We start from the raw sequence: 12,458 nt of genomic DNA, 5'->3' as shown, positions 1-12,458 counted from the left end.
GAATTCAATAGTATTGATACTTTATGTCAATTTGACAATAGTTAAACTGTTTGATCTTTATTGTATTTATTCTCTGGTTTTAAATTAAGAGAGCATAGTAGATCATTTTACTGTAGAGGTTTTATTTTTTCACAACAAGAACTTTTGAAAAAGAAAAAAACCCTTTAATAGCATCCTAGGTTTTGACCTACTCAACATTAGGTTTATTGGAGAAATTATGAAATTTAATTTATAACTGTACTTGAAAGAATAATCTTTTTTCTCTTTTGCTTTCACCTAGCAGTTAATCCTATAGAACAAAAATATCACCTATATGGGTCAGCATTATCACATAATTTTAGTAATAACCACATCAGTAAGTTGTCACATCAGAAAGCAATTCAATGTGCTAATGATTTTCCTTCTTCTGTGTTTTATTTTGAAATGTGCTCTTATAAGCTTATAAGTATCCTTTTTAATGCAGAGGAGGTGAGATTGAACCTGTGATTTCATTAGAGTAGTTTAACTCTCAGCGGGGAAACTCTTTTTACCAATGTAGATTACTAATTCTTCAGAAGAGACAATTAGTAAGATATTTGAAGAACTGAGAGATTAAATGATTTGTCTAAGTCATGCATCCAGTGACCATATTGTATAAACACTAAATAAATTATTGAAATTTAAGGTAGAACTATGTCTGTATAATTACCTCAAATAAAGAGTAAACCTAAAATGCTTAATGGAATAAGACAGGAGACTGAAAACAAATACTTTACCCAGGATCACTGTAGGTGTACCTGGAAAGGAATATTTCTATGAGGGCAGTCTTTAATAACTTACAGGTCTTCCTTTAGGGCCTCGTTCTCCTCTTGGGCCTTGAGATCCTGGAGGTCCCTAATTACAAAATAAAGAAAATGACGTTTCTTATGGAGATATATACAATTTATGCATCAATGCAAAGATAAAAACTAAAACCCTAGTTGATATAAGAAAATAAGAAAAAAAACTGAAAAGCATGTCTTTAATTTTCATAATACAGAAAATAAAATTAGGTGTGTGTGATATAGTCCATCATTTCTGAAGGATGCTTCAAATCTCTTTTATAATAAAAAAAAAAAATTCTCAGAACCAATCTGTTACTATTCATGTAATCACAAAATAGATAAAAAACACCAAAAATATTAACATATTGTATCACTGTTACATTCTGAGCATTCAACTTGAGATGGAAACCTCAAAAATTAGAGAAAATTAAAAGTACAAACTTTCACTGTTGTCTGCTACCTGCTGTCTACCTGACACACATCAAAGTGGAGTTAGTCAAATTCCCAAAGAAAGCAATGAGACAATTACAAAAGTATGTAGACAACTGATGACTTACAAATGTTCAAACTTTTTGTAAGTAGTTCATCAAACTTTATCACTTATTTGTGGATAGAATGCCCATTTCACTTTCCATAGTTTGTGTTTCTTTTTCAAAAGTAGTTGTAGATTCATGACTTCATTTATGTGGATATTCCCTTTAAGCTCATAGCTTGGAAGATAATTCCATGGAATTCTCACCTACTCATCTCCTACTGTCAAATGAAACTATTTGTTCATGAGCTTTTGCAAGTATACGTAAACTGCTCCTCACAGCAGAAATTAAGCCATGGAATTTATTCATTCTAATGGGACTATCCCAAGTGTATGCTCAGCTATTTGTTGAGAACCCAAGAACATCTTCAAACTGAGATGGAATTTCAGAAAAGAACTTTAATGACAATTATTTAAGATATATCTAATAAATATTTTAAAATTTCATCTTCTCCTAAGTAGGGCAGGTATATGACTTAAAGAAAGCAGCAAACATCTTGGAAATGTTGATTTTTAGAAAAAAAAATTCTTCCATCTTTACCTTTTTCTATAAACTACATTTCATTTGAAGTTTAGAACCACTTGAGAACTAAAGTTTCACAATAAATCAGATCATGAACACATTAAATTCAAAATTCAGAACTAGTTAAAAGCAGAGGTTTCAGAATGAATGGATTAGACCATGCTAGATTCATAATTCACTAAAGTTAATTTACTTGATTTCTCTGTCACGCTTTGTTTTGGTGTGGGGTGCTATGTATGTTTTAAATCTTGGCATGTATAATACACAGATGATGATTTAAAGTTAAATTCACAGCAGTCTTGCCATGCTTAATTAAAAATGTGTTGTTCTTAGATTCTTTTGTTGCTTAAAGGTACTATACATAGATCATTAGCCAATTAATAATCTCAATCAGAAACACCAGGAAATAATACTGTATATTTAATTTTTGTCTTCTAATTACTCGCTACAATTCCATTAACAAAACAGGATTATTAATAGTCACAGGATCAGGCATGTGAATTTGTGTCAAATGATATAAGAATTATTTTTAACATTTTTGGTAATTTTACTGTAATATTTCATATCTATGTAAAATCACTTAAGGTACAAAAATTATAAGTAGATGTTATAATTTTACTTTGAAATAACATTTTAATTCTTCTATCTCAAGTATGTGCAGATAAACTGCATAAACTGACACAGCTTGGTCTTTCAAAATATAAATTATTACAAAATGAACTTTTGTTCTATTTATTCCTTCTCAAAAAAAAAAAAACTTTTTGAGAAATATTCAGGCCAACTAACTTTGGGATTTTTTGTTTCTGTATTTGCTTTAGATTTCAGATTCTTTGGATCCATTTTCTTTAGATTTTATCATATTCTCCTAAATATAATATTCTTTCAGTCACAAAATTCTCAAAGAATATAATACTTACAGCTGGTCCTTGGCGACCTCGGATTCCAGTTACCTAAATAAAAGGATCAGTAAAAAAAACAAGTTATTTTTTTTCTTCAAGTCTAAGAATAATAGTGATGTTCTTTGGAAAAAATTAATAGGGACTACACTGACCATCTTCTTGATAGACTATGATCCAATAAAAGTCTTATATTTTTCTATTATCTTTATCTAAATCACATAAATTATCAAAAATAATCAAGAATTCAAAGATTAGCCTAATAAGAAATTTTATATGAACCATTAGCATTTCATGCATATCAGCATTTTAAGCATATCAGCACCCCAAGACAATGACAACAACTCATTTGCTTATTTAATGTCTGTGAATATTAGAAAGGACATCTGATCAATAAATGTCTAATTTATCATTCTTATTTCATGTAATATGAAAAGTCTCTCTTATTCCATCAGAGTGAAATGCCATCATATTTTTAATTACTTAAAAATGTAAATATATATTCTCTGAGAATTTTATCAATATCAGAGATATTTTGATTTCTGTTTATTTGAATTAATAAAACTTTTTTTTTTCACTTTTCTCTCTGGATGGTAGAGTTATCATCACAGCATCATTCTTACATGCATGAGGCCACTCAATGTTTCCTAAATAATTATGAAATAAAATTAATTTTTCAAATGTTATATTTTAGTCCTTTGGTAAAGTTGGATAAAGATTCAAGGACATCATTTTTATTCAAATATCATTAACAAATAAACTCCAAAGTTGTTATTTATGTTCTTTACTTACATAGAGTTGTATTTCTCAACTCAAGAATTAGTTTGTACATGTTTTCTATCAAAAATATTTAATTCTATAAACTGTTAGACAGGGAAAGAAGATAAATACTTACAACTGGAACTAATCCAGGTTCTCCTTTTTGTCCCTATCGGGAAAAAAATTTAAATTATCATTAATGAGCACCCTTACCAAATAATGTTTTTAAGACTATATGATACCTAACCATACCACATAGAAATGGGTAAATAGGTAATAAAATTTTTATCTATAGTGGAATAGCTCTTATTTTTATAAATTTAACTTAGTTCTATATTGATAGATTGAAGTATTTGGGGGATCAGATAGTAGTAACAAGGTGAATTTCATGGTAGTATTCTCTTCGTCCACTTGAAATAGGATCATAGTCCAGTCTCTATGACAATTTCTGGTTAAAATATCATTAATTTCAAGTATCTGCACCAAATAAGCTATATCATTTAATAAAATTTGAGTCATTAATTACTATTCTTTGGTGATTTATTGAGGTGATATTTTCTTTTCCTAAGCAAGGCAAAAGCACAGATGATTTTTTTACATTATTAGTTAAAAGATAATAATCATGTACCTCTTATCTATAACTCATTCACTGTGCTCAATAAATAATTAAACAGAAATGAATTTCCCTAATGTTAATAATGGGAAAATAATTCTATCTGGTTGGATGGCATAGTAACTATGACAGGAAGAAGAATAATTATAATAATTCTAAGAACTAGTATTTGCATAGTACTTCATAAAAAATCTTTAGCATGGCTACAGACTAGTATGAATAAAGTGCAAAGTAAACATGAACTTACCTTTCTTCCTCTACCTATAAAAAAAGGCACAGATTCATTATTTATTATTATTAATGTTAATATTTAAAAGTCTATTTGAATAATTATAAATGCTGCATTCCCTAATAATCTTTTTAAAATCTATGACAGTTATGCAATAGTTTAAAGTTATGGCCAAAAATTCAATGAAATCAAGACTTTCATCATCAAAAGCAGAAATTACTAAACATGTTTATTACTAGATAAATGTTTCAGAGAAGTCCAAAATATTAATACTTTTGAAACACCCAGTGTTATTGAGATAATTATTAAATATTGCTTATGTGATCATTACTAAAGTTATGGAATTATAAATAAAATTTATGAAATAACTATTCATTAATAATGTACATACATTTAGAATTTTCTTTTGTCAAAAGCTTAATAAAGTTTATATAAATTTATTGTTGTCAATTTATAGGATCTATAATTATAAAAAACACTTTTCACAAAGTCTTAGAGTTTGATGAGATCAGAGATGGCTGTGGGATTCATTTATTTTTCTAATATCCTTCCTACCTGAGTCTTTTTATTTTTGACAAATCTCCCTGGTAAATAAATAATCATACAGACTCTATTTGATCTATGGTGAGAACTTCCTGCTGATGTAATATTTATTTTTTTAAGTGTTAGAAAGTTCTTTATATGAAGCTAAATTATATTTCCTTATAACTTCCATCTAATGGCATGACTATCCTCTGAGACTACATATAAATCACAAACTACCTTATTTTCAGATAGATACTTGTCTCTAAAGTTTTTATATGCACAATTCCTGATAAACATATTTAAGGTTTTTTTCCCTAATGTCCATACTTTTTCATGTACTTCATTTCTTCTTCAAATTTCACTCCCATTTCTCCTTAAAAGCTGTTTCCTCACTGCTACAATTATATATATATATATATATATATATATATATATATATATATAGTTCCTTTATCATTTATATCCTAGAGATGGGGTAAGATGGGGGCAAATAAATTCATATACTATGGAAATTTGGTTGAGCTAATTCCATATTACTAATAGACTTCCTAGACAACCTCTACAACCCCTATAGTTATGAAATTTCAGATGATTCCATCACAACTCTGGTAACAAGTAATTATTTCTTAAGTAGAATATAACATCAGGATTGGACTTTCTCTTAAGGTCTTGGTAGATTATTTTGCAATCTTGGACTATTCCTATTCCCTTCCCATCTTCTTCACAGTGAAATATGAGGAATCCCAAAGTCCAAATCTGATGAATTGATCCTGTATAACTTCTAATGATAGACAATATTAATCAACCTTCTGGGTAAAATAGCAAATTTCTGGCATTCTTACCAAAACTGGGATTATTGCCACCACCAGCTGTATTTGGACAGACAGGACAGCACTCTCCAGAAGGAGTAATTGGATCTGCACAATCTAACACTTCCTGGCACTGGATCTGGTCACAAAGAATGGCTCCATTATCACAGACACAGATCTGACAAGGGGCTGGTTTCCAAATATCTCTGTTCAAGTACATCTGACCATTCTGTGTGCAGGCTATTTCTTCATCATATCCATCTAGGAAAAAAAAGAATGGGGAATGTTATTGATACGTTGAAGTTTCTGCATCCTGGGATAATTATGAGTAAAGTCTTTCAACAACATTCTCCAAGCATGAAACATATGATATCTTAGAAGAAGAAGAATTAGATGATGATAATGATGATGATGATGATGATGACGACGACGACGATGATGAAGAAAAAGAAAAAAGGAGAAGGAGAAGAAATATGGCTAGGAAATTAAAGTGATTAAAAAGCAGAAAATATTAATAAAATATATATAAAGAGTAAACAAACAGTATCTAAATCCTTAGAAGACAAAGAGAAAAAGAATGATCAAAAAGAGATAGAAATTTTGAAGCAGATTTTAAAACACATGGAGAGAGCAATTCAGGAAAAAATCAGCACAGAGTTCTAAAAATTAATATGAAATGACAGCTGAAAAGAGTGCAATGTAAACAATTTCAAGGTGAGTGTCATAAACATTCTGTCATTACGTGGTGACCTCTGTAGTATAAGCTATATGGGGCAGCTAAATGGGGCAGGATAGAGCACCAGCCCTTAAGTCAGGAGGATCTAAGTTCAAATCTGAAATCAGACACTTAACTGTGACCCTGGGCAAGTCACTTAACCCCAATGAACCTCTCCAAAAAAAGTAATAAAATCTACAGTACATATTGTGGTTTTAAGAACTTCCAAGTGGTTAATAGATCAAATAAGATAAAAGAAACACATCAAGTAATGTTGACAATCTAGCTAAATCGTTTGGTGGTGGTGGCATTGTTCAATTGTTTAAGACGCATCTGATTCTTGATGGTCCCATTTGGAGTTTTCATGGCAAAGGCACAGGAATGATTTGCCATTTCCTTCTCTAGGTCATTTTACCAATGAGGAACTGAATCAAACTGGATTGACTTTCCCAGAGTCAAACAGCTACTAAATGAGGCCATATTTGAGCTAACAAAAATGAATTTTCTTTATTTCAGACATGGCATTCTATCCAGTTTGCCACCTAGTTGCTCTGGTCTTTTTAAGCAGATTTAAATAGTGCAAGAATTTATGCTTTTTTCCCCCATGTGAACAAGTCTTATACCAATGAAGACTAAAGTCCTCTTTCAACTATAGCTGAAAATTTAATGTTACTGTGACTAAAAATCACTTGATGACCAACCTTATGATGAGTAAATTGTCCCCAAATTAAGGAGCTGTTGCCCAATGATACAATGACAGATAGGTGAGACCTGTTAGTACTTCAGTGGCAAAGCTTTCAAAATCCTACTTCCCTCCACATTACAGAGGCATAGCAAGAAGGACTTTGTACCATACAATCAGGAACAGATGAATCTAATCCTGAGTTGTGACCTTATGAAATAAGGTTTTCTCTTAAATCATAATGAGACAAGAACTCATTCTATATGTTTTCACTTTGTTTACTTCAAAATCATATTTTCATGAAGGAAAACAAGTTCAAAACAATATAACAAATTGGTATATGATCTCTGTTAAATATTTTCCTTAAGTTTAACCTGAAGTCAAGCAAAATTTTAAAAACTTTACAGCAGAAGATGGCGGAGAGGAAACACACGACTCAGTGAACGTCCTCACTCCCTCACAACCAATTAGATAAATTAAGTCTCAAAATTAGCTCAGGACTGATAGATACCACAAGGACTGGAAGCACGACTTACCAGCTGAAGAGAATCTGGAGTTTCAACAGGAAAGGTCAGTTCTCAGGGGAGGAATAAGAAAGACCAGCACAGACGGTGGGGTAGGGGCACACTGCGCCCATTGCGCTGGGAAGGGCTCTGGGATCAGAGAAGCCACTGAGGTAAAGGAATCTGGCACAGGCTGTTAGCTCTTCTCTGCTAATTATTTAGCAGTTCAGAAGAAAAAGCCAAAATATTTTAAAACTCAGATTAAATTTTCCCCGGACCCTGGGGGTGACTCGGCACCAGGGGGTGTGGCCTCAGCTACCTCCTGAGAATAGTTAAGAGACTGACAAGTGGGTGGATACGGCCCAAGGCAACACACACTGCCTAGCTTAGCTGGAGGGAGTGGAACTCAGCTCCAGGAAGTCCCAGAGAAGCGGAACCTTTGAACTAGGGACCGCGGTTTCTGGCAGACACTTCCAGTTTGAGCGCAGGGGCTTCTTACGTCACCTGCTGCAGACATCCACTCCCCACCCGGACACATAGCCTGGGCTTCCTGCAGTCTTCACTATTCTACGCCCTCAAAGCACAGCAGTGCTAATCACCTCTGAGGCACTCCCAGGGAGAGGGTGGGGAACTCTCTCCCAGAGCTCTCTCTTAGCTCAGGCTCAGGAGCCGCTGCATCCATCCCGTCTGGGAGGAAGCTGGTAAAGAAGTAAATAATTTCCTACCCCAGAGACAGATCCCAAAAGATTTTTTTTAAGTATGAACAAAAAAGCTAGAAAAACCATAGATTCCTTCTATACAGAGAAAGAGCGGGTGTCCAACCCCGAGGAAGTTGACAGCAGAGAATCAGATAACAACCTAAAGGGGAACGATTCCTGCCCCCCATCACATAACTCTCTCCTAGAAGAAGCTCTTAAGAAATTGAGGGAGATCGAAGAAAAATGGGGAAAAGAAAGGGAAGTTATGATAGAGAATAATAATGTCCTGAAATTGGAGTTGGAAAAAATAAAGAATTCACAGGAGATGCAGGGAAACAAAATTAGTGAATTAGAAAAGGTTAAAAAAACACAGGAAAGTAGGATTTCTGAATTGGAAAAGATAAAAAAGTCTCAAGAAAATAGAATTTCTGAATTGGAAAAAGAAAATAATTCTCAAAAAAAAAAAATTAGGGAAATGGAAAAAAACTCAATAGAGCAAAATAATTCATTTAAAAACGAAATTGGGCATTTACAAAAAGAACTAAAAACTGTGAAAGAAGAAAATAACTCCTTAAAAGTCAGGATGGAACAAATAGAAATGAATGATTCACAGAGAACCCAAGAATCAGTCAAACAAAACAAAAAAAATGAGAAGCTGGAGAACAACGTCAAATACTTACTGGGAAAATCTATAGACCTGGAAAATAGATCTAGGAGAGATAATCTGCGGATTATTGGACTTCCAGAAAACTATGACCAAAAAAAGAGCCTAGATTCTATTTTACAGGAAATTATCAAAGAGAACTGTCCAGAGATAATAGAAACAGAAGGGAAAGTAGATGTGGAAAGAATTCATCGAACTCCTTCTGAAATAGACCCTAAAAAAAGAACACCACGGAATATTGTGGCTAAGCTGCAGAATTACCACACAAAGGAGAAAATCCTGCAAGCAGCTAGAAAAAAACAATTTAAATACCAAGGTGCCACAATAAGGGTCACCCAAGATCTGGCTGCCTCCACATTAAAAGATAGAAGGGCCTGGAACCTGATATTCCGAAAGGCAAAAGATCAAGGACTGCAACCAAGAATGAACTACCCAGCTAAGTTTAGCATCTTTTTCCATGGAAGAAGATGGTCATTCAATGAAACAGAGGAATTCTATATGTTTCTAAGAAAAAAACCAGACTTAAACAAAAAATTTGATCTACATCCACAAGACTGAAGAGAAACAGAAAAAGGTACACAGAACCCTTGAGAACTGTAACTTTGTTGTGGGTATATAAAAAATACTCAAGGATAATTTGATTTTACTGATATAAAAGAAAAAAAGGGGGGTGTGGTAAAGGGAAGGAGGTCGGTTCAGAAAAAGGGGAAGGAGTGATAAAAAGAGGGAAACTACATCCCAGGAAGAGACATAGAAAATACACCATATCTGAGGGAACTTAGTGAGGGGGAGAATCATTGTGTGAATCTTACTCTCATCAGAAGAGGCTCAAAGAGTAAATAATTAACATATTTGTTTTTCAGAGAATTTTCTCTCACCTCATTAAAAGGGGGGAGAGGAAAAGGGGAAAGGAAAAGGAGAATAAGTGAAGGGACTTGGAGGGAGGGGGGAGGGATCCTAAAAAAAAAAAAAAAAAAAAAAAGAGGGAGGGTTGCGCGTCACAAGGGGGGTCTGTAAATTAAATATCGGGGAGGGGGATCAGGGGGGTCAAGGGAAAAAAGTATAATCTGGGGATAATACGATGGCAGGAAATACAGAATTAGTAATTTTAACTGTAAATGTAAATGGGATGAACGATCCCATCAAACGGAGACGGATAGCAGATTGGATCAAAAAGCAGAACCCTACAATATGTTGTCTACAGGAAACACACTTAAAGCAGGGAGATACATACAGAGTAAAGGTAAAAGGTTGGAACAGAGCTTATTATGCTTCAGGTAAAGACAAAAAAGCAGGGGTAGCTATCCTTATCTCAGATCAAGCAAAAGCAGAAGTAGATCTCGTTAAAAAAGATAAGGAAGGAAACTATATCCTGCTGAAAGGTAGCATAAATAATGAAGCCATATCAATACTAAACATATATGCACCAAGTGGTATAGCATCTAACTTTCTAAAGGAAAAGTTAAGAGAACTGCAAGAAGAAATAGACAGTAAAACTATAATAGTGGGAGATCTCAACCTTGCACTCTCAGATTTAGACAAATCAAACCACAAAACAAACAAGAAAGAAATTAAAAAAGTAAATAGAACATTAGAAAAACTAGGTATGATAGACCTTTGGAGAAAACTGAATGGCAATAGGAAGGAATATACTTTCTTCTCAGCAGTTCATGGATCCTATACAAAAATTGACCATATATTAGGACATAAAGATCTCAAAATTAAATGTAGGAAGGCAGAAATAATAAATGCCTTCTTCTCAGATCACAATGCAATAAAAGCTACATTCAGTAAAAAGTTAGGGGTAAATAGACCAAAAAGTAATTGGAAACTGAATAATCTCATCTTAAAGAATGACTGGGTGAAAGAGCAAATTATAGAAACAATTAACAATTTCACCCAAGATAATGATAATGATGAGACATCATATCAAAATCTTTGGGATGCAGCTAAAGCAGTAATAAGGGGAAATTTTATATCTTTAGAGGCTTATTTGAAGAAAATTGAGAAAGAGAAGATTAACGAATTGGGCTTACAACTTAAAAGGCTAGAAAAAGACCAAATTATAAACCCCCAACCAAAAATTAAACTCGAAATACAAAAATTAAAAGGAGAAATCAATAAAATTGAAAGTAAAAAAACTATTGAATTAATAAATAAAACCAAGAGTTGGTTTTATGAAAAAGCCAATAAAATAGATAAACCTTTGGTAAATTTGATCAAAAAAAAGAAAGAGGAAAATCAAATTGATAGTCTTACAAATGAAAAGGGGGATCTTTCCACCAATGAAGAGGAAATTAGAGAAATAATAAGGAGTTACTTTGCCCAACTTTATGCCAATAAATTTGATAACTTAAGTGAAATGGATGACTTTCTCCAAAAATATAGGCTCCCTAGATTAACAGAGGAGGAGATAAATTGCTTAAATAGTCCCATTTCAGAAAAAGAAATAGAACAAGCTATTAATCAACTCCCCAGGAAAAAATCCCCAGGGCCAGATGGATTCACATGCGAATTCTACCAAACATTTAAAGAACAGTTAGCCCCAATGTTATATAAATTATTTGAAAAAATAGGGGATGAAGGAGTCCTACCAAACTCCTTTTATGACACAGACATGGTACTGATACCTAAACCTGGTAGATCGAAAACTGAGAAAGAAAATTATAGACCAATCTCCTTAATGAATATTGATGCTAAAATCTTAAATAAGATATTAGCAAAAAGACTTCAGAAAATCATCTCCAAGATAATACACTATGATCAAGTAGGATTTATTCCAGGAATGCAGGGCTGGTTTAATATTAGGAAAACTATTAATATAATTGACCATATTAATAATCAAATTAATAAGAACCATATGATCATCTCAATAGATGCAGAAAAAGCATTTGACAAAATCCAACATCCATTCCTACTAAAAACTCTTGAGAGTATAGGAATAAATGGATTATTCCTTAGAATAATCAGGAGTATATATTTAAGACCGTCAGTAAGCATAATATGCAATAGAAATAAACTGCAACCTTTCCCTGTAAGATCAGGAGTGAAACAAGGTTGCCCACTATCACCATTACTATTCAATATAGTACTAGAAACGCTAGCCTCGGCAATAAGAGCCGAAAAAGAGATTCAAGGAATTAGAGTAGGAAATGAGGAAATCAAGCTATCACTCTTTGCAGATGACATGATGGTATACTTAGAGAACCCCAAAGACTCTGCTAAAAAGCTACTAGAAATAATTCAAAATTTCAGCAAAGTGGCAGGATACAAAATAAATCCACATAAATCCTCGGCATTTTTATATATCACTAACAAAATGCAACAGCAAGAGATACAAAGAGAAATTCCATTCCAAACAAATGTTGAGAGTATAAAATATTTGGGAATCCATCTACCAAAGAAAAGTCAGGAATTATATGAGAAAAATTACAAAACACTTGCCACAAAAATAAAATCAGATTTAAATAATTGGAAAGACATTCAGTGCTCTTGGATAGGCCGAGC

General features: G+C 32.9%; 1 protein-coding gene across 2 annotated transcripts in view; it reads right to left on the bottom strand.

Moving 5' to 3' along the window:
* COL5A2 (collagen type V alpha 2 chain) overlaps positions 1-12,458 on the bottom strand; it is a 184,685-nt gene that overhangs the window by 78,068 nt on the left and 94,159 nt on the right. Inside the window, exons 2-6 of one of the 2 annotated variants that reach the window (XM_074302888.1) lie at positions 5,723-5,950; positions 4,374-4,387; positions 3,650-3,682; positions 2,776-2,808; positions 820-873 (exon numbers count right to left, since the gene is read on the bottom strand). In XM_074302888.1, coding sequence (XP_074158989.1) covers positions 820-873; positions 2,776-2,808; positions 3,650-3,682; positions 4,374-4,387; positions 5,723-5,950 — 362 coding nt within the window. Of the gene's footprint in view, positions 1-819; positions 874-2,775; positions 2,809-3,649; positions 3,683-4,373; positions 4,388-5,714; positions 5,951-12,458 lie in introns of both variants that reach the window. The other variant, XM_074302889.1, reaches the window with a different exon arrangement.

Source organism: Sminthopsis crassicaudata, chromosome 3, assembly GCF_048593235.1.
Source record: "Sminthopsis crassicaudata isolate SCR6 chromosome 3, ASM4859323v1, whole genome shotgun sequence".
Classification (NCBI taxonomy): domain Eukaryota; kingdom Metazoa; phylum Chordata; class Mammalia; order Dasyuromorphia; family Dasyuridae; genus Sminthopsis; species Sminthopsis crassicaudata.
The sequence above is the reverse complement of the archived record's forward strand: the minus strand, read 5'-3'. Positions and strand labels throughout refer to the sequence as shown.